General features: G+C 44.9%; 1 protein-coding gene across 2 annotated transcripts in view; it reads left to right on the top strand.

Annotated features, from left to right (window-relative positions):
• Window positions 1-22,830, top strand: part of UNC5B (unc-5 netrin receptor B) — a 195,463-nt gene that overhangs the window by 117,281 nt on the left and 55,352 nt on the right. For both annotated transcript variants that reach the window (XM_044420501.1, XM_044420500.1), the window contains exon 2: window positions 16,607-16,828. In XM_044420501.1, coding sequence (XP_044276436.1) covers window positions 16,607-16,828 — 222 coding nt within the window. The remainder of the gene's footprint in view (window positions 1-16,606; window positions 16,829-22,830) is intronic.

Raw genomic sequence — 22,830 nt, 5'->3', positions numbered from 1 at the left:
TGTTTCCCTCCCATGGTGTACATGCACAAAGTGGGTTATGAGGTTTGCACATTTAAGGCTAAGCAGGAAATCTTTAGGCAGAACAAATGCTCTGTCATCAAGAATAAGGCGTTGATACTACTGCCATCTTTTCCCTGTATTACAGACATCATTACAATGTATGTATTTCCTCTAAGCATCATTGACCGCCACAGATGGAAGCAGGAAAATTCATATTTTAGTAACTTCTGGACATGGGATCAGTTTGTGTTATGGGAGGAAGTGGGCACTTGAGATCGAAAATGGCAGCCTTGTGTCTTTCTGATCTGCAGTTCCATTGAGACTTTAACCATTAGATGCATTCTCTGAACCCAGAGTGTATACGTGTGCATTCATGTGCCTCTTCTATAGTTCACCGTGCACCTTTCTCCCCATATATGTGTGAAAGTGTGTGCAAGCTGTAGATGGAATAAGGGAAGATAAAATGTTTTGGATTGCAGCTGACAGGTCTTGTGGTCACTAATGCTCACACAACCTCCTCTAATGTTCTGATGGATAACAATTGCAGGAGAGGAGATTTTAATACTTCTTTGCAGATGCTTGGCCAGTGGCTAGGTGACAGTTGCTATAAATATAAAACCAGGAAGGTGGAGGACTTAGTGAGGGGGATGTTGTGTCTCTTTGCCAAGGATTACCTTGGCATCTTTATTTGTAAACAGCAATTTCGCTGGCTGTTGTTTTGTTTAAAAAAAACGTTCCACTTGTTGCAGTTTGTCGATGTCTTCCATTTTTTTACAAGTTGAGAGAGTGCTAGCTGTGGACATCTGCAAATAAGTCACTGGGAAACAGATGTTGTGTGTAATCCGGATCAAGAACAGCAGATTAAAATGTGTAGCTTGCATCCTACAAAATGCACTGAACACTAACCACTTTCTCCGTTCTAAGTCGAAGAAAAAGAGGCTCTCTGGAAAGAGGTGATGGGAAGAATAAAAAATTCTTCTTTTAATTTCCTTTCAGTTCTACCTATTCTGCTAAGTGATTATTTTCTGATCTCGTATTATATTCTGTAGCTCTCCATTATTATCAGAACTCTGTAACAGGACTGCATAAAAAGAATAATTTGCCAGAAAGGAGCATATAGCCTCACAGTTCTGGTTATGTTTTTGTTTGATCAATAATAACTTAGCATGCAAGAGCTCAAGGTTTTATCAAAAGAGAACGGCTGGAGAATGCAGGGGAATTGGCAGATTGCACAGATAAGCTTTCCCCAGTCTGGTGCCCTTCAGAGGTGTGGGATAATAGATCCCATCATCCAGAAGCGAGGCTGGTTGGAGTAATGGAAGTTGTAGTCCAGCACATTGGAGGGTGCCTGTCTGGGAAGGCAGGCATATTGAGTAATCATGAGTGCTTGGTTCCATCATATGTTAGTGCAACATCAGAACGTTAGAGACGTTCTGATGTTAAGGATGCCATTCCATTACACATTGTAAAGGGAAGCAGTTTGACAGGTGTCTCACAAACTGTTGTGCAAACTGAAATACAACTATCTGTGAGATCTATTTATCTTTGAATGTGGCGATGCAATTCCTTGCTTCAGAACACAAACATTTTAAAAATATATTTATAAATAGCCCTTTTGCGATAAATGTGTTAGAATGTATACTCAAATACATTTGTTTTGGGCAGGAGAAAGCAAATAAGGCTTCACACATTCACAAGCATGCCACACTCCTAGATTCCTCTTTTTTTTCCTGGGGCAGCTGTAATTTCCACCTGGCTATGGCAGTAGCCCAAAAATAATGATTAAAATTAATCCAGAGCATGCGCCATATTTGTCAGTCTAGACCAGCCTTCCTCAATCCAGATGTTGGATCTGGATTTTGGATTACAATTTCCACTGTTCCTCATCCTTGGTCTTGCTAACCGGGATGGATCAGAGCTGAAGTCTAAAAATCTGGAGCACACCAGATTATCCTGTACACTCACATATGACTCACATTCTTGCCCATACACACAACCTCTTGTTGTTCTGTCTCAGAAGAAAGCAGAATCAAATCCCAGCAGGAGAGAAGAAAATGCTGCCTGTTCTCCTCTCCCAGTATTGTGAAATAGTTGCCAGGAGCAGACACACTAGCAACTGGTAGCAGACAGTTCAACAATGAACACACCCGATCTGCATAATTAGCAAGCAATTTGCATAATATGCAAATGGCACTGCCAGATTTGGAGGGCTGGGTTATGGCAACCCTCTGTGTATCTCACCAATAGCTACCACAGTTTCTCACTTTCACAAAGGTTAACTTAAAAAAGTGATGGCGTGAAGACTGGAGAGAGAAATGATTTTCAGGCCTTTCTTGCTCTATTTCAGTCTTGTGGTGTTTTTCTTTTTGGGTTGGCTCTTCGTGGTATTTTGCTCTTTGGGGTTCCAGGAGTTGTAGGATCATGGACACACTGAAATCAACTCTCCCCCACTTCCCAGCCAGCTGTTAAAAGGAAAGCTCTGGATATTCACATGGCTGGAAAGCAAAGAGTATGGAAGGTCTACACCTTCATACTTACTGAACCCCACATTTAAATCAGAGCTTCTCAGGGCTGGCCACTGCCACAAGTTGATGAGGCAAGAAGAGGCTTGTTTATAGAGTCCTTTTGCCATTGCAGAGAAAACTGCCAAACCGCCAAATGCAGCAGAAAGCGCTGCACTCTCTCTATTGATATGTGCTACAGACGAGCTATTTTCTTCTCTCTTGCCCTGGCTCCCTGTTTCATATCTTCTTATTTCCTTTGCCTTTCTCCACCCCTCTCCTCCGAACAGTTCCGACAAAATGCACCCCCTCGGTGCGTGTGCACGCACACACGTTGCTCTTTTCTACAGTATCCCTCACTGAGGGAATTGTCCTGTGCGCTGAATAGGAGGGTAGGCAGACAGAGGGGAACCGAGGCCCTGACCCGCTGGTACTAGCAAAGCAGAAACACCATGCAGGGCAAAACAATCAAAACTTCAGAACTACAGAGGACCATTGTAAGCCTTTAGTCCTGACTCAAAAGCCACTGGGTGTGCGTGTGCGTGTGTGTGTGTGCCTGAAAGAGAGTCTTTGATAGGTGAGACAGAAAACATTTCTGCCCCTTTGTTTTATCTTATCATCTCTCTCCTGCAAATAAATAATGCCAAAACCCAACAGAGGTTAAAGTACTTTACTGCTTTTCAGAGTTGAAGGTAGGAAGCCACATGGATCCAGTTACTGGTGACGCCTGTAAATGAGCTCAATGGTGCGATCACAGGGTGTCTGTCGAATCATGCATTATTAAGTCCCATGCATTATTGAGCCCTGGTCATGTTAGACAGTCATTGTTCTAGTCCTGAAGGAAGACAAGAAGAGGGAACAATTTCTTTTGACTTGGTGGAACGGTTTATTATCTTGAAAGCTCGCGTTATTAACCCTAGCACTTGGCATTGCCTTATTTGAGCACAATGACAGGAAGGGTCCTTTTTCTGTGTCGAGGGGCCCTTTTTATATAACTGTTGAGAAATAGATTTGCTCCATTTTGCATTCAGGATTTGGTAAGAAATCCTAGCCCAAACATAGACGGCATCGGATGACACTTGTCTCTGCCTAAACTTTAGCATTTGCTTCAAAGATTGTTCAAACATTGGGATTTAGTTTCTAGTTCAAATATATTTGGCATGAGATATGTATTAGCTAACCCCTGGTTATTTTGTTAGGGAAATTCATTTATCTCTCCAATTAATCCATAAAGCAACAAAAGGAGGACCTGAGCTGACCACAAGAGAAAGGACCTTCTCAGTGGTAGCCCCACAAGTGTAGAATTACCTCTCCACCGAGGTCTGCCTGGGATTAAAATTGACATCTTTTTGGTGCCAAGTTAAGACCACTCTCAACTCCCAAGCACTTGATGGCATATGATGGGATTTTAACATCTGTTGTATTATCAAGCTCTGGTATCTCATTGTAATAGTTCTGAGCTGCTTTGAATTGTTTTTAAATATTGTATCTTGAAGTTTTTAATATTCTGCTAATTTTTGTTAAATGCCCAGAGAGCTTTGAGCATTGGGTTGAAATGAAATGAAATGAAAGAATAGGAGGGAAAGGAGGTGGGATCTAATACGGCTGCATGGGGTCTAGATCAGCATCGGCCAGTGTGACGTACTGGTCAGCATGCTGGACTGGAACTGGAATGATCCTCTGTCAGCCCTGAAGCTCACTGGGTGACTTCGGGCCAGTCACTACCTCTGTGCCTTATTTACCTTACCCTTCCATGAGAATAAAATGGAAAGGAAGGGGGTCCTTGTGCTCTGTCTTCAGCTCCTTGGAGGAAAGGCAGGGTGCAAATGTAATACATGAATACGTTTACCATGCAGAGTGAATAAGGTAAGTTTCTTCTGTGGACAATCTTGATGACCAACGAGTTGTTTGTGCAAAATAAGGCCTCAGCACAACACTGTCGAAAGCAGCAGTTTAAAGCTGGAAAAGCCCAGGAGTCAGTGACACATCAGCCATTCCCTCGCACCATGCACAGCTCTGACTTGTGGACCCTCCAAGCAAAGCTAGACTATCGTACTATCTTTTGTAATCAAGAGGTAGGTTTGGATTGATACTTTTGGGAGCCAGCCCACAGAGTTTCAGGACAATGGGGGAAAGAGACCCTGTCATCCCAGAAGCGTCTGTGCACTAAACCTGCACTGACTATCAAGTATTCTTCTGAAATTACTTTCTGTGTTATTTAAACCCATCCTTCTTCCTATCGGAGAGGTGCCTGAGTTCTAAACTAAATTAAACTGACTCAACTTTACACACAGATAATGGGTCATATTTACATAACAGCACCTTTCATCCCCCCCCCCACCCACACACACACACGCACCTCAGAGCACAGTTTCATCAGCAAACAAAATGCAGCCGTCCCCTGGGACAGAATGTGGAAGCTAATTAATGCTGCAAAATGATGGCACATACCAGGCTAAAGTTAGGACTAAGTCACTTAAAATATCTAGTCAATTGGGTTACATTCAGAAGTGGGAAAGCCTGAGAGAGGAATGTGTCAGAAACAGGAAAGAAAAAACAATAGCCATGCTGGCTGAGGATGCTGGGACTTGTGCTCCAACACATCTTGAGAACAAGCACCAGGTTTGAGATAACTGGTCCACGCAGCTGCAACTGCAGGACTACATCAAGCTGCCTACAGTAGGTCATTCAGGATCTTTGCAGCAGAGAGATGTATTTATAGCGCTGTATAGGACATGTGGTTGCCGAGAAGGAGATAATTATAGCGCATGAGAGAACACTTGGCCCTAAAATGGGTGGGGTGAGCAGAAAGTAGACTTCTTGATACTTCGGACTTCAGCTTTCAGCATTCCAGATCATTGGCCATGCTGGCAGGGATGTCTGAGAACTGCATTTGAAAACATCTGGAGATGTACCTTCTGCCCAGCGCTGCTCTGGAAGATGCAAAAGGCTCCCTGGAGAGTCAGCTGCTTGAGGTGCCAGTGGCAGCCCTGCCTTGCTGCTCTCATGGCTTCAAAGTTGTGTGGCAGGAAAGGCTCGGCCTTTGTGCTTGCTGGGATGTGCCCGTCACCATGATAAGCTTCAGCCTGGAGAACCTTTCTGTGCCGTGCGCATCTTCACAAGACAGAAGCTCCCTTTGGGTTGGCCTTTGCAGGAAGCAGAGGCAAGGAGAACAAGAGCGGGAATATTTGCAAGCCTTCCAGGCCCGCCAATGTACCAGCCAGGGTGCTTTGTTATCCCCAGCCCCTGACCAAACAATCGGGATGGCCTTTTCAATAGAGCAGCCGTCCCTGCACAGCAGGCCCTTGCAGACTAGACCAGATGCAGCCTTCCAGCCTTTAGGGCTTGGGAGTGAAAGGATTTCTAGCGGCCCCAGACAGGCAGCAAAAACATGGATGTTCTCACACTCTAGTTGGACACCACAGATGGCTGGTAGCTGGGTGAGTTTGCCGCATGGGATTAAGGAGGTGTTTCCCCACCTGTCTTCCATGCACAGTTGCTTACTGGACTGGCAATTAAATCTTATTTTGGCACCGGGGGTGGGATAGTATCCTCCAGCACACCTGAAGGCAGTTTGCTGCTTGGCCCACACAGCTCTTACGCTTTGGTGCGTCTTCCTTCCCCACCCAGCATCTGCTGCCTGGGGTGCTAGCTGAGCCTGCCTCATGTGAGAGCCAGGACGGCCTGGTGGTTTGCGTGCCAGACTGGGGACCTGGGAGATCCTGGCTCTAGTGCCCACACAGCAATGAAGCTCACTGGGCGACCTCGGGCCAGTTGCTCCCGCTTAGCCTAGCCTGCCTTGCAGGGTTGTAGTGAGGATAAAATGGAGATAATTCAGCTGCCTTGGGTTTTCCACAAGAGAAAAAAAAGACAGAATATAAATGCAGTGTAATCCTAGTAATAGTAGGGCTTAGGTCCCTAAGGATGCCATCCTGTGCAAGTTTAGACAGACAAAGGTCCTGCATCTCCCAGCAGGCCCCAGCCCACTGTAGTTGCAAGCCATTTTTCTGTCTGAACTTGTACAGGATTGTGGCTTCCATGCAGCAGGACTTAATCCTTTGCTGCCTTTGGTTAGATAAGTTTTTGTGTTCGTTAAATGGCAGTATGTTGCAAGTGGTTAACTGCAAGTGGTTAACCAGCACTGGAAAGCTCAAGAGTTCCACCAAGTCAAGATGCTTAAAAAAACGCAATATGTGTGTTTATTTTCTGACCAGAATCGCATAAAGTTGTGGTCACTTCCTCAGATCAGGGCAAGAAATGCTCTAAGGGAGTGCAGCTTTTGCTCTGTTGTCTCAAATGCGAGATCATTTGTCCCCTCACTTAGTTACATAGTTTGTTTCAGAAAAGAAGAGCAAGTCTTACGCTTGTGGGGATACCAGAATCTCCTCCCCTCTCAAGCCTGCTCCATGCAGGCTGCTCATAGCCTTCCAGCCTGCAGTGGCAAAACATAACCATGAGAACATCATTCTAGCTCTCAGTGTGTATCTGTTGGAGAGCATATCTGGGGAAGGGCCCTCTCAAAGGTTGTTGAGTTGGATTCGGATGCAGAGATGGAGGAGGGGCAAGAAGCCACTGCTGAACGGCCAAGGCCAGTGGGCCTGGAGGTAGGCCAGGCAGTCGCTGAGGCTCAACAATTTCAGGTTCTTTGGGAAAATCCAGTGAGCTAGCTGACACAGGAGCTGGCAGACCAAATATCACCAACAGAGTGGTGTCAGACACTCCAGGCAATTGGCCCATAAGCAGCAGGATCCACCTTGATGGTGCAGTTAGCCGTTTTTGTTTGGAAGAGAGGAAAACTATTCAGTTTGGAATCGGCTTCCTACCATTAAGCTGCGTTTCCCTGATGGCCAGTGTTCCAACTTGGCTTGTGTCCTTTGTTACTGATTTCTGCAGTATTCTTCTTTGCTATCACAAAGCCAGTCTAGCCGGTCAGATTTAAAATAATTATAGCTTTTAGTTAGAAAGCCTTTGTCTTGATCTGTCTGGAAGGAGGGGGAGAAGGCTGGACCAGTACGATGTATTTCTGAGTGTGTGTGTGTTCATCTCATCGTACCGCTAAATGGGTTTATGTACCCATACATCTACCCATAGGTTTTGGCAGAGAGGCCAAGAGAACACCATGAGGTCAAGATGAGTGGAAAGATTTAAAAATCTACTATTGCATATATCCACAGTAAAATTGCAATGGATTACCCTATAGTACAGAGCACTTTTTTCTACTCTGGGATTCCTCTTTGGTGTTCTTCTCAAATCAGCTTGGAATGCAGATCCCATTCCTTATGGCCTCTTCTCCCTAGCAAAGGCCTCTTAGTCCAGGCCAAGTTGACTTACGAGCCACCGACGATTGCTTGTGCCAGACCGGAGGATGGACCTGCTCCCAGCCTTTTTAGCCACAGGCAGGCAGGCCACTGCCTGACATGGCTAATAGATTCTGCTTGTTCGGTCACAATGAACTGTGCAACGGCAGCCTGGGTGCTCTTTTGCTATTTCGCTAGCATCTGCCTAAAGGCTCTGCTAAACTCCTTTTGCTGTTTCTGATGCAGTTTGAAAGGCTGGGGTAATGCCTGGTTTCTTCTGAATCAGCTGGCGAGGCAGAGTCAAGGGAAGGTTCGGCACCTGCCACAGGCCCACGCACCAGCAGGGGTCACTGGCAAGAGCCCCAAAGCATCCAACTCCTCTTCACTGATGCAAACTTCTTGCACCCCACTCCTCTCTGTGGGCTAGACAGTGGTGAGAAGTGCTAGCCTGGTGCAGTGGTCAAGAGTGCAGAACTGGCGCTCAGCCGAACTGGGTTCTAGTCCCCACTCAGCTTTGGGTGATTCTGGGCCAGTCACAGACTCTCAGCCCAAGCTGCCTCTCAGGGATGTATTTGTGAGAATCAGATGGAGAAGAGGAGGCGTATTATGTACGCTGCCTTGGCTTTCTTGAAAGGAAAAAAGGTGGGATATAAAAAGAATGAATAAATAATAAGAAAGAGTCGTTGCCATTTTCTGTTTGCTTACCCAGTCCCTGCATGTCATGGTAGCAAATGGTAGGCCTAAAAAGCTTGGAGCTGTCACTGTTGGGATCCATGAACTACCTACAAGATGCAGGCATGAGGTGGGAGATGCCATTCACACATAAGAAGTGCAGTTCATGGTGACCACTGCCTTTCCCAGACCCACCAGCTTTTGTTTGACAGTGGATTTTTTTATGAAATGCAAACACCCCTTCCTTCTCTCCCTTGCTTTTTTTTTTTTTAATGAACAGAAGCCAAAATCATCAATCCGTTTTGCCACAATGCAACTTGTGTGAAAGGGAAAGAGGTTGTTTTGTGTGCATTTTGCCCCCACCCTCCAAAATAATAAATGGTTTTTTCCCCCACTGAGAGCATCAGCTGAGTGGAAAGAATACAAGAGGTTTCCCATGCGGTGGGTGGCCGAGCTGGCTGGAATGAGCAAGGATTGGGAACAAGGGGGCTGAAAGACTATTTTGATTGCTTATGATAGATGTGCTCTGCATGCCACTTTCCCCCCACTGTCCTCCTGCCCCAGCATCTTCCCCCCTCCCTCTGTGTAACATAACTTGCCTAGCCGTGGGCATTTTCTCCTGCCCCTATTGTGAACTGCATTATCCATCTTGTGCTTTATCTGTTTTCTGTGGACTTATTGGGCCCGGCACATAATAGTGTATTAGTTGAGTTTTTAAACAATAAATAAAACTGAAGCAACCATGCTGCTTCGGCAATAGGTTTTGGCCAGCTTCTTGAACAGCAGCTTTGAAACAGACAAACAGGAAGCAGCTACGTAAGGAAAACTGCAAATATTACTAGCCAGCCAAAAAAGACAAGAGGAAGGAAAGTTGCTACCCTCCTAACTGGCCAGTGGCTGATATATCCAGGCTGGCCATGGAAGACTGAGCTTCTTGCTCTGATGGCATCCAGGCTGGATTACTGTAACATGTTGTTTGCGGGGCTGCCCTTGGAGGTGGTTCAGAAAGCTCATCTGGTGCAGCAAGCAGCTGTCTGGCCGTTAGTGGATGCCAGGCAGTCTGCTCATGTGAAGCAATACTTAAGTCAGCCTGGCTTTTCAATATATTTTGGACTCCAAGTTTTATTGATGATATCTGTTTGGATAGATTTTATTGAACATCTATAACCTTATTGTTGTTGCCATATACACTGGTGACCCCATGTTACCAAACCCTGGTCCAAATGGCCACGTTAAAGGATTTTTGTTAATGCATCTCTGATGTTTATTGTGTAGCTGTATGAATTTTCCTTTTTTCTTTTTCTTTACATATGTTTGTGTTTTTGATCTTGTTTTCTGTTCTCAGTGGTTTTGCACTGATGCTTTGTTGTTGTTTTTTTTGAAAGACTGTAAAAATAAAAACCATATAGTTCATAGATCATAGGAAACTAAGCAAGATAGTTTCCTATGATCATCAGAGGACTGTGACAGAAACCCTATTCAGGTGTTTGTGTCAGTGCATGCAGGTGTAAGTGGGGAGGGGCATGCTTGCAAGCCCCCTATAGATATTTTTACCAACACTTTTTTGGTTGCATATGTATAAGGCTAGTCCCTGCTGTTCTTCATAATGTGTTTGGAAAGTGAAATGTTATTTGTGTGTATGAGAGGGAGTAGCTAGGGGGACAACCCTATGAATGTTTAGATTGCCCAGCAAAGCTACTGATGGATCCTGAGAGCTATTGGATTTCTTCTGCCTAAACATACATAGGATAATGCCCTGAGATCCATAAGAACATTGCTTGAGAATGGGAGTTATGTGGGCCAAAGGAAAAGTTCCCCAGTGGGAGACAGGTTAAGCCTCTGGGCCTCTAGTTAACTCTCTCTAACCTGCAGGCATTGTCCACTGGCCATTTTGGATAGGTTGGTTGGCAGAAAAAGGAAAGGCAATGTTGTTAGTATTAGTGCTGTTAATCTTTTTATCTGCCTGGCACAGGCCAATAGAAGGCAACCTTTATGCACTGAAGACCACATTCCCTTCAAGATAGTCCCTTGGGGAACACAGCCAACAGGAGCTGGACCCAGAGCCATGCTAGGATGGCTTAAGACACAGATCTACAAAAGACACTTTGGTTTTGTCCTCTGTGAAGATCTCTTTTTCTGAATCTCAATATTATTAAAAAAAGGGAGAGAAACCAAGTGGGGTGATGATTGCAAGAGTATGTGAGAGAGTGAGAGGGAAGCCTCACACACACACACACACACACACACACACACACACCATCTAACACACTTTCTCAGACACACACCCCTTCACATGTATCTAGCTAGCCTGCTTCTTTCTCTCTTGTTCTCCTTATGGCAGCAGCAACTGAAAGAAAGAGGAATGGGAGACAATGGACCAAGGGCTGCTGATGTCCACCTCTTCCACAGATGAATAGACAACTCTTCCCCTGGACTCTGTCCCTGGAATTGTAATACAGACTGGTTGGCTAATTGGTTGGTGTTCCAAAACTTCTGAGTCCTGTCCTTAGACCCACCAAAAACCATGGGGTCTCCTTGACTCCACTCCTGGGCCTGATCTGGGCATAGGTCTTGATCGTTCCTTTCAGTACCAGAACTTTTAAGCGCTGGGAAACATGCTTGTATCAAGCAGTGGATGGATACACAGCTGCAGTTAGAGCTAAGTGTCCACCGCATGTCTGTGACCTTAGAAGATTAATGGTGTGTGTTCTGCAGCATAAGGGGACAATTATATCTGCCATCAGGCATTGTCTAGGAGCCCATTCTCCTTCCTTGTGGTCACTAAAAGGGTTGCTGGACAGGCGGAAATGCTGGATTCAAATCATTGATGAGAGGAAAGAAATAACTGAGATAAATTCACAAGCCTGCAATTTTCTTCAAATTAGCCTTGACTCATCCGCGATTTTCCCTCTTCCAAAACACATACACACACAGCCCCAATATCTGATGACCAGATAGTCTCAATTACAATCAGCCAAGAAAGCAGTAAGTGTCAACTTGGCTATATAAAATGGCTTGATTTCCTTTCAATTAATGAGCTTTTGGCAGTAGAATTATTGCCTTGCAGAGAAATGGAACAGCCTGTCACCTACTTTTTACCTATGTTTCCAGTGTGACCAAATACATGGGCAAGTGAATTTGCACTTTTTGCCATCATGTTTATGGGGCCACGTGCACTAGTTTTGTCCTTCAAGAAGCACAGAGCAAGTAAGACCTTCAGAAGTTTGCACTGCAAATATTAGGTTTTCCAAAGTGTTCCACTTGCTCTGGGGTTTTTTTTAAACATTTTTGTGCCATCTCCTTTTTCAGCTTTTCCACAATCTGGTGACCTCCAGAGGTCTTAGACTACAGCATAATCTAACAGCAACCACATTTTCCTTGAAGCTTCATACATCTAGCAATGCAATAACTATTTTTCCTTTCTCCGCTCTGCACCTGCTTGAACATCTAAGAGCTTTTGAAAGAATACTGTGTGACACAAGTTTGCTTTCAGATTTTGAACACCGCAAATAAAACGCTTAAGCGCCTGATTTTGGAACTAGAAGCTGTAGGAGGCAGGTGGCTTCTTCCCAAAAGGCTGCCCCGTGATTCCTTTTTCTCCTCCTCCACTGGCCAGGTGTGTTGAACTACAACTCCTACCATCTCCAACTAGCATAGCCTGGTCGCATGGGGATGATGGAAATGGTAGTCAGGAAGGCTGTAGGATGAGGAAGTCTGATCCAGAGGTATAGCACTGTTATTATCCCATTCCTTTTCACTGACTGCCAGAGGCTCAGGGACATTCACTTTGCTCTGGTGTCCTCAGAAGTCAGATAGCGCCGCACCCCCCCCCCCCATCATAATGTTTCCAGCTTGTCCTCCCTGATGCTTGTTTTTGAGGATCAACCCCACTGCTCAGACAGGAAAGCAGGAGAGCCTGTTTGGTGAAGCACCGAATCTTGAACAAGGCTGTTCTGAAATATAGGACATCCATTGCTATGGAGCTGTCAGGCTCAGGCAGAAGGGCGGCCCTTTTGCTGAGAGATACCTTTCAGCACCTGCTCAGGTGCCCTGAGTAAACGGCTGGTGATGAAAGAATGTCACAAGCTGGAAGATGAACTGCACTTCCCTGCCAGAAGGGCCCTGAGTGGCAGAGGTGCGGGCAAGCTTATTTGCAAAAAGGTGCTGTGCAGCTAGCCCCGTGTCTTGGGGTTTAAAATTGGATATCTTGTGCGCGCGCGCGCACACACACACACACACACACACACACACACACCAGCAGTATATGTATAAATAAAATAACCCAGGGCAGCACAAACAAACAGCAATGGGGAACTGAACTGGTAGCTTCGGGCCTCCATTACAGCGCTGGCCAAGGATAATATATCTTTAAGTACTTGTAATCTTTTGAAATTCCCCTCAGCCATGCCTGAGAGAGGACATGGAGATTACCGAAGGGGAGGGAGTGAGGGAAGTGACTTGGGGGAGAACTTTGCCAGACGCACTTTAAGAGACTAATGGATTTCTAATGTTTACATTCTTTCTATACAAACCCTGCTTTATAAATGATCCTGGCATTATAGCTGTAAAACAAAGTCATAAAAATAGCCTGCAGTTCAGGCATAGAGCATAAATGCCTTTTTCCTCAGGCAGATGAACGGAGAGGCAGAGTGGAGCGCAATCAATATTTATGTGTCTTATCTGTGTTTCTATGGTGCAGTCAGGGAGATGGCTACATAGCCATAGGTATGTTACCGATCTCCGGAGCTGGGCTGAGACTCTCCCTCCCACCCACCAAAAGGTGCCTGTTGCACGTGTCGGAACAAGGAGGCCAGCTCCTGGAGCTTTCTGCTTTGATGTCCAGCCCCCTCTTTCTTTTCCTCCTTCCAGCCCATCATGCACCAGAGAGCATTTCCATTACCATCTCACTCTATTTTACTGGCTGAGCTTGAATTTAAGATATAGATGGCAGCAGTTTCAAAACCGTGTATGTTACAAGGAAACTGCAGCAGGCCGAGTCACCATGAAGTTTGGAAGGGATGCCCTTGAAGCTTTAGGTCAGCTCTTGCAGTCCTGCTGACCTAAATCTTTGCAGGCGAGGGAGTATTGGGAGGAAGCCTGAGGGACCAGTGGAATGTGACATAAAGGCCCACAAAGAAAGCAAGACAAGATGGGGCTGGCTTGTCCTCAGGCTTGAATTTCTCAGCGCCAGGATGGTTCTGGGATATGCTTGGAGCTGTTCCAGTGCTGAAATGATCTCTACTGAGTACTGTGAAGTTTGGATTTTTGGTCATCCACATATGGTGCATTATTACTTTGTGCCAGGTTTTAAATCACATAGAGAACTGATTCATGCAGTGATTGTAATGTAATGAAAGTATTGTTCCCATTTCCTTCTCCTCCTCCTTCATCATCATCTCTCTCTTTCCAACATGATTCTTAGTCATGGTTCATGAAGACCTGGAAAATGATCCAGGTGTGACAGAGTAGGATATTTTGAGCAATAACCCAAGCGTGTGCCACAACATTCAGGGGGGATTTGAGGGTGGCACCTTATGAGAGAGAGAGACAGAGACAGACAGAGACACACAGAGAGAGAGACAGATCCTCAGCAACTGATTCTGCTTTTCCAATCCCCAGATGTTAATGTGTATTACACCAGAGAATTCTGGTGACCCTGGCATCTGCCATACCCAAATGCTAGTTATCCTCCCTGTTAAAAAGTGTTTCTTTCTATGCGTTTGTTTAAATATATAAAAGTGGCTTTTATTCAAAGCCTAAACAACAGGCCATCTAAGATAACAATTTGCAATTACCAGACCACTCTGTTTAGCTATGGGACTTACACCACGCAGCATTTTATTCTTAATGATCATCCATTGTCACTCCAGAAGGTCCTCTTCATCCAAACGCATCATCTTGCCTGCACCCCAACTTTCTAGCTCCTTGGTTTTACTCTGGGGCGCTCCTGGGTAGCCAGGTAACAGCTTTGGACTGCAGCTGTGCAGCAAGTGCCACGGGCTCACCAGGAAAGCTTTGTATGTCCCAATTACACAGCGTCCCTGTGCAATTGGTTGGGTGCTGAGAAAATTACAAACCTGCAAATGCAATTAGGGAGGGGAGGCCTGGCAGCAGCAAAGAGGAGACCAGGGAGCATGAGCAAAACAGAGGCTGTAGCTGAGAGACAGAAATTAGCCTGGAGTTTAATTCGGTGTTTCCAAAAGAGCAGTTAATGGATTATGACAAATGTCCTACTGCTTTCCCTAGTGCTGGGTTAAAATGGAAATGGAAAGTCAATTTTCCTAAATGGATTTTAAATGGCTGACTCTGTGTGTGCGCGTGTGTGTTTTCACAGAGAGATTTTTGGTCCGGAGGTATCTTGTGCATCTGCTGCCTTGGGCCTTTTTTCCCCTTTGGGGTTTATTTCCTAAAGGACTGGTGGTTTGTGGCCCACTCTGGCAACCTTTAACTTAGCTGCTGTTTTCTTTGGATTATACCAATGCATTCCTCTAGCCTGAGATTCTGAGTGGTGTTGCCAAGTCCTCTGTTGCTTCTCCTGCAGAAAAGCTGCCATTGAATTGCAAAGCAGGAGGGAGACATTTCTGATACACAGTCTATTTTCTCCCCACGGCATTTGTTTTATCATTTTGGTCCCCTTAGTACCTCCAGGACCAGCACTTAATCTGCAGGCTATGACTTGGGACCCACTTTTAAGTTATTGTAGCAGCATTCCCCAGCCTACCATCTTCCAGATGTGGTGATTGCATTATGAGGGTTGTAATCCAACACATCTGGAGGATATCACATTAGAAAAGGCAGTATTATGGTATGTGTGTGTCTCCCCGCCACACTCCCCCTGTAACTATGTATGTAGGCAGTTCACCTATTTTTAAACTGTTCCTTCTTCCTCTGTCTCTTTTTTCTTACTTTGCTTAAAAAAGAAAGAAAGCAACCTTCCTCACATGTGATGGCACAGCTCAATAACACATTCTGTCCAAGCAGCGGAAAATGGTGTATCATCCAAGACCCCATTTCTTCAGTGCTCCAAGGTTCTTGGAACTGTTTCCAGTGGCATGTGATATTGCTTGTAATCTCTGGCCAAAGTGTGCAGTCCCAGAGGTTGGATTCATCCCCCACTTTTCAAGGACATATCTTTATCCTGCAAGGTTCAGGAAGACCCTTGGGAATTCCAGGAAAGTGTAAAGCAGTGTGCGCTTGGATGCATGAAATGTTGCAGAAACCCTGTAGTTGGTTTAGCAGTGTCACTACTTGCAGGTCCAGAATAGCTTTCCCTGCTCTAGAGCGTGCCAGAGCACAGCACCCATAATCCCCAGTTGGCAGGATCATGAGGTACTGTAGTCCAACCCTGTGTTTCTTCCCTTCCAGATGCCCCTCTTTGTATATCAGAGTGTTGACATTTCCTCCCAAGAGAGCATTTTTCTCCAGGTCTCAGAGCCATCCAGCCCAGGATATCCTGTGACTCCTCAGGCCTGCCAGACTGGCTCCAGTTTTATCGTACAATTATCACTCTGTTGCTAAGCTGCTTGAAAATAATCAAGATGCCTATCGCAAAGGCTAACCCTTCTCTTGGGAGTAATACTAATGTTTAGCATTTTAAATTGATTTTATTGTGAATTTTAGCAATGCAAAACCAAAAAAGAATAAAGTATTACAGTTTTCTACCATAAGGTTTGAATTATCCTTTGCAATACATACTTATGCAACATATACCCTATGTATTTTATTTATGATAATATATACAAATATTCCTGGCCAAATTTAGCTTTTAGCAAAGGTCGATCCCTATATTTATCCATTTGTAGAATACACCTAAAGAACACCCATTCAAAAATAGAAAGCATCATGGTTTATTGAACTGAGATTGCTGCAACTGAATCTTGCTGGTGACTGAAAATGTATTGCATGGTGTGAAGATGGGTGATGGGACAAGAGTGAGAATGACTAGTTATTTTTCAGCCTATGGAAATACATAAATGTGTAACTCACCAGAAGTCAAAATTCACAAGAGAAAAGTTGTTGCCAGTCTGACTTTGTTCTGAAGCCAGGAACTGATGATACTGGGTTTTACAGTGTTTCTTAGTGCTTGACAAGTGCAGAACTGCTTCCTTTTTCACACATTTCCTCTTTTCCTTGCAGGGATTGAATATGGAGAAGTGCTTCCAGATTCCTTCCCATCAGCCCCTGCGGAATCCCTTCCCCACTTCCTGCTGGAGCCACAAGATGCCTACATTGTGAAGAACAAGCCTGTGGAGTTGATCTGCAGGGCCAACCCGGCCACACAGATATACTTCAAGTGTAACGGCGAGTGGGTGAATCAGAACGATCATCTCACAGCAGAGAGCTTGGATGAAGTCACTGGTGAGAAGTCTTTGAGAATCATGGTGGGCGTGTCGTGAGCGGAGCCGGCTGGAGCCAGGTGTCAGGCTAGATGGCCCCGGAGACCCCTTCTGACTCGCCCTGTTTCTATGCTTCTGTTTTTCTGCATTTGAAAAGGTTGAACGTTTTATCCCAAGATTTAGTAAAATATGGTGGTTCTTTTGGGCTTTTGATGCCAGCCACCACTGGAATGCAGGCCTTCTGTGTCCTTGGGCTGAGCAAGGTTGTACACCCCTGCTTCTGTGTATGTCCCCTCTGTTAAATTCAGCACTCACCCCCACCCCCCCCAGCCTTTGAGTTCTTTGTTTCTGATAGCAGGGAATTAAAATTTACAAATGTCCCAGGCAAAAGTTCTCTCTGTCTCGTATCCAGTTGAATAGGTTGGTCCGAGGGAGAACTCTGCAACAGAGCAGTAATTTTTCAGGCTGTGATTTCCTGGAACTTTTTCAGAGGTTCTGGAATGAGGGAACCAGCCATAGGGGCAAAGTTCTCTGCTAGCTGGCCTTTTCCCTGCCAAGTGTAGCCACAAGGGAAGCCGGCATATTCTCAGGGACATTCTCGCCTCATTCTTTGGCCTGGTCAGTGCTCCCTTTCAGCAAGGTCTGTACCCTAGAAAATTCCCCAGACTCCTCTGCAGTTCCCAAGGGTTCCTTAGCAGGCAGAAAGATGTGGAAAATACTCTCTTATGGTGAAATGTTATCTATGGATAGATAGGCCAGTCTTATTTCTGATTCATGCCATTTTTTTCATGTATTCATCTGCAAGAATGTTTTAACTGAATTTGAACAGATAAATATAAACATTATAACAGTAGCATAAACAAAGGTACATCATACATTCCTAAGTTTTATACATTGTATAATCTCCAGGATTTCAATGTGGGGAAATAAGACTTGCCTTGTATCAGGATTCTCTAACATGGTACCATCCAAATGTGTTGGACTACAGACCCCATAACCCCCATCAACATGGCCTACAGGTCCCATCATCCTCAACACATCTAAAAAGCACTATATTAGGAAAGACTGACATATAGAGTTCAAATAACCATTAAGGCCACGTAATCACATGAAATAATGGCATACAGTTCTAAAAATAAATCCATACATGAGTCCAGGCAGTGTTGATCCAGGCAGTTGATATCAGAATTCATTAAAAAAAAAACCCAGATACCTCAGCCTTCCTCATACTAGGCACAGCTGGCTGGATATCTCTGGCTTTGAAACCAACAGATTCTCAAGTAACCAACATCCACGTTATATTTAAAGATAGGACTGGAAAACAATCTTAACACCCACCCCATTCCATCTCAAAACAAAAACCATGTACCTCTCTGGCTTTTCCTGGGTCTCAGAAGAATCTCACAGATTTTCTCCTTTTGTAAAGAAGTTGAGACTGGAGAATCCAAACCTGAAAATAAATTAGTTTGGATTCATTTTTTCTTTTTCATCAAGTGAGAACATCTTGCAAACAACAGTGGGTGGTATAATCTTGGATGAAATTTAGTGTGATGCAAGTTACTTATAAATAGCATTAAAACTTCTGCCCATTAAAACTACTCCTGTCAGTTTCACTCTATGAACTCATTACAAGGTCGCTCATTGTATGGTTTCCACCTGGAGGCATTTGCTGCTCCTTTTGAATGTAAGAAAGTCTCCTTAGTATGCTAATTGCTTTAGCAATGTAAATCTTCCAAGCTGGTTAGTGTGCCTACCTGATGACACATTGACAACCTGGACCTGATTGTGGCCAAAGGTGAATTAGCATGAGCTGAAAATAGAAAGAAGCAACAGAGGACTTTTTTTTTTAAAGGGTTGTCTTTGAATAGGCAAACTAATTTTTCCTAGCCATAGTAAAGAATTCCACAACCTCTGAACAACAGGTACTTGCACGCACTGGTGCAGTCATACTGTTGATGGTGTTGGAATTATGTACAAAGGAAATTGGAGGACTGCAGATGCAAATACAGGTTTATCCCATGTTAGTCCTAGTCAGAGTGGACTTGTTGAAATTCATGAACTGCTGATGTTTGTTAGGATGAGTGTAGGTTCCGTTAATATGCATTCATTTCAGTGCGTCTAGATTAAGTAGAATTAATTGGATACAACCCATAGTCTCCCGCTTGCCTGAGATGGGATCCCCTTTGCACATTACAAATGAATACCAGCAACTGATTTGGGAAAGAGAAGGCAGGGACCGGACTGGTGGCATTTCTTGCTAATGCCTCACACTACTTAGTCTGTAACCGTCTAGCCAATGATTTTAGCATCCTTAGCAGGAAAGCCAAAGCTGTGGCCTTGTTAATGGTTTCAGAGAGATATAACTGATTTCATTAACCGTTTCCTTCACCCTTGCACCTTGTCGTAAAGTGCCATCAAGTTGTCTCCAACTTATGGCAACCCTTTGAATAAAAAACCTCCAGAACAGAAACATGAAAACAGAGCGAGTCAGAAGGAGCCTCCCGGACCATCTAGTCTGACCCCTGGCTCCAGCCGGCTCCGCTCACGACATGCCCACCTATCCACAACAGCCCTGCTCAGCTCTTGTAAATTCAAGACTGTGATTTCCTTCATGGAGCCAATCCATAAAGTATTTGGTCTTCTTCTTCTTCTTCTTCTTCTTCTTCTTCTTCTTCTTCTTCTTCCTTCTACTTTCCGCAACATGTTTGTCTTCTCTGGGGAGTTTTGCCTTCTCATGATATGCCCTTAGTATGACAGCCTCAGTTTTGGCATTTTTGCTTCCAGGGAAATTCAGGCTTGGTTTGATCTACAAGCCACTCGTCCATCCAGGGTGTTTGCTAGACTCTCCTCCAGCACCATGGTTCAAATGCACCCATTCTCTTTTGCAGCTCCCCAGTACGGAAGGGGTTGTAGCTCCACATACTTTGCATGGAGGAGGTCCCAGACGAGTCTGTGGCATCTCCAGGAAGTGCAGGGAAAGACTCTTGTCTGAAAACCTGGAGTGCACATCAGGGAAAGGCCACATTCACACTTCAGAAGAAACCAGACCTCTACACAACCCTCATTTATCGTGAATGAGGCAGCATACTGGAACACATTCCTTCATCAGTTCTGCACGGTTCCACCTGCAAACAGGAGTGGTTTAACAAGCCACAGATGTTCCATTTGTGGTTTGATTCTTGTGACATGCGAACCAGGAACTCTGCTTCATTCTCCCCAGGCAAGCCGGAGTCATAAGCCATGGCCTATTCTTGTCTTACGGCTCCGTCTTATCTGTGGGGGCTGCAAGTCACAATAGGCAAACTGCAGACAGAGGCGCTGCAGCTTCTTTAGCTGCTTGCTCTTGCAGCAGGTGTGATCAGGCAGCGTGGAGCAGCACCCCGGCTCGTTCAGTGCTTTGAATGGTTTGGAACTCCGACTTCTTGTAGCACGTGCACCGGGTCGTTGTGTAGACAGTGCTGAGCAAGGTAGAACCATGGTCTGGCTTGATCTAAGGCAGCTGCTTGTCTTTGCATTCTTACTGTGCAGGCAGACATCATGCGCACCATAGTAGGGTCACGGGAGGCCTGCCCGGTTTGTACACTGCAGTGACCCTTTTTAAGTGCATGCTCACATGCGCATGTTGAAATAAAAGTGGGATTGGTGAGGGCCATTAGAGCAGCAGTAGCAGCTAGCGAGACAAAAGTAGGTAGGGGGATAGCTTTGAATAGTAGAGCCAATGGACAACATGATAACCTGCACTCCAGCGTTGAAGATGGGTTGTTGTTGGACCATGGGTTGCATTGAAATGTGTGCTTTCATGTTGCCTGAGCCCAGCTACATGAACACAAATCCCATGGTGGTTTGGGTTGTTCATAGTTTACAAACCATAGCTTGTTAGTGTAACTGGGTTCAGACAACACAGTAACCCACATTGCAACAGCCCATAGATTAATGACGATCCACACTCAAGGCTTGTCTGACTCGGCCCTTCGGTGGAGCATATGGCAGAGAGAGATGCATGCATAATATTTAAAACATCCCCTACTTCCTATACAATCCGATTTTAATAGACAATTTGAACATGGACTGTTTTCACAAGATTTCTCAACACATTTGTACAGAACTTTCAAGCTGATCTCAAGATGGGTTACCTGAGCCAGTTTAGGGACTGGAATCCATCTGCAAGGAGATACGTAGGTTACACATTAGCACTGTTGCCCTGCCTTGTTCAGCACTCTGTCAGGGATTTTCTGCAGTAAATATCTGTCTTGCCTGATGATTTTTAAAGAAGGGGCCAGAGTATGAATTGGGTCCCATCACCGTTCTTCATTAATGAGAAGTGACTGCAAGTTATATAACTGTTGCCAGCAGGCAGCTGAAATTCTTCTCTCACTCTCATTTGTTCGGTTCCCTGCTCCTTGTCTTAAAAATAAATAAATAAATAAATAAATATAGCATGGATATGTAACTGTAGTTAAAGCTTCCATTAAAGAGGTCCATGCTGCACTACTGAACTCATGTAAGTCCATATTAAATGACTTTAAGGACTAAATTATTCAATTGGGATGGAAGTTGCCAGCCTCTGCAACAGGCAAGAGACTTTCTTGTCCCTGGAGAACACTTGCCACAATCCCTGCAGTCCCGACTGTGTGCCTGTCACACCAGCGAAAGGAACCAGACCTGTCAGGATGTGACTCGGAGCAGTAGCCCACTCTGGGGAGGGTTGGCTATAATAGAATCACAATGGCTATTCTTTTAATCAATAAACTTCATTCATTTATTTGTGTACTGTTACATTTTTATTCCCGTTTTCACCTCTTGCAGGGTGGCTCACCTGCTCCTCCATTTTTTTCTTCACGATCCTGCAAGAAATGGTGGGTTAGGCCATGAGCCACCCAGGGAGTAAGACTGGACCCAGTTCCCTCAGGTCTCAGAAAGCACTTTAGCCATTATAGCAGCACTGGCTCTTATTTTCCCAAAGAACTCAGAGTGCAGCATTTACACACGTCTCGGTTTGTAAGGGAGAATTTCTGGTTTAAATGCAGAGTCCAAGAAGTGGCTTGTTGTATTTCTCTTCCGTCTGCAGGCTTGGCAGTGCTCAGCCTAGAGCTGTGTGGGGCGGCTGTGTGGGGCAGCCTTCGGGGTTGTGGAGTCTGTTTTATTCCTTTGGCTTGTTTCACTGGAACCTCATCATCCAGCAGCCAGAGCCTGGCACACATGGCATGCATTCAGAATTACAGAATTCTAGGCCCGGGGACAAGTTTTCAGTATCGGGACTAATGGAACTTACACTCCTTCCAGGCAAAATCCGCTCTTGGTTACCCCCGACCATCTTAATATACACCTAGACAAAGGTATGCTTTTGTTGCTGCTGTTGGTAAACATCTGGCACTCAGGAATCTTTGCCAGTTCATTGTAAATCAGCCAGAGCTCTATCAGAAAATCAGGACCTGCCTTCTGCCGACCTGAGTCCTAGAGGAGTAATTGTCTGTAGCACTTCTGTTCTGACTCACACAACCATTCTTTCCTTCCCGTGAAGATCTGCTCTGTACAGCATGCCTGTCCCTCTGCCTGCCCTAGCAATCTGTTTCCCATTATTGTGGCATGGTGTTGGCTTGGGAACCTGGGAGACCTGGGTTCCAGTCCATGAATTTCACTAGATGGCTTTGGAACAGTCACTCACTCTCCATGTAACCTACCCTACAGGACTGTAGCTGTGAGGATAAAATTACAAAGCCTCGGGGCGTTGTAAGCCGCCCCGAGGCTTCGGCGAATGGGGCGGCATAAAAATGTTTTAATTAATTAATTAATTAATAAAATGGAGTTAGGAGTTGACTGTGTAATCTGCCTTGGGTTCCTTGCAAGAAAAAAAAAGGCAGGATGCAGTGTTGTTGTTGTCCATTTATTTGTTCATTTCATAGCCACTATCAGGGCATCTCAATAGCAGCCATGAGACAGGATAACCAGGTTCTGTAAGGAAAGACCCCTTTCGCCTCGAACCTCAGCAGTTTATTGAAGGAACCCTCTGCAGAAAATCCCATA

Source organism: Varanus komodoensis, unplaced genomic scaffold, assembly GCF_004798865.1.
Source record: "Varanus komodoensis strain SLA01 unplaced genomic scaffold, ASM479886v1 scaffold11, whole genome shotgun sequence".
Taxonomy (NCBI): Eukaryota; Metazoa; Chordata; class Lepidosauria; order Squamata; family Varanidae; genus Varanus; species Varanus komodoensis.
Note: the sequence above shows the minus strand (reverse complement) of the source record. Positions and strands in the feature narration are given on the sequence as shown.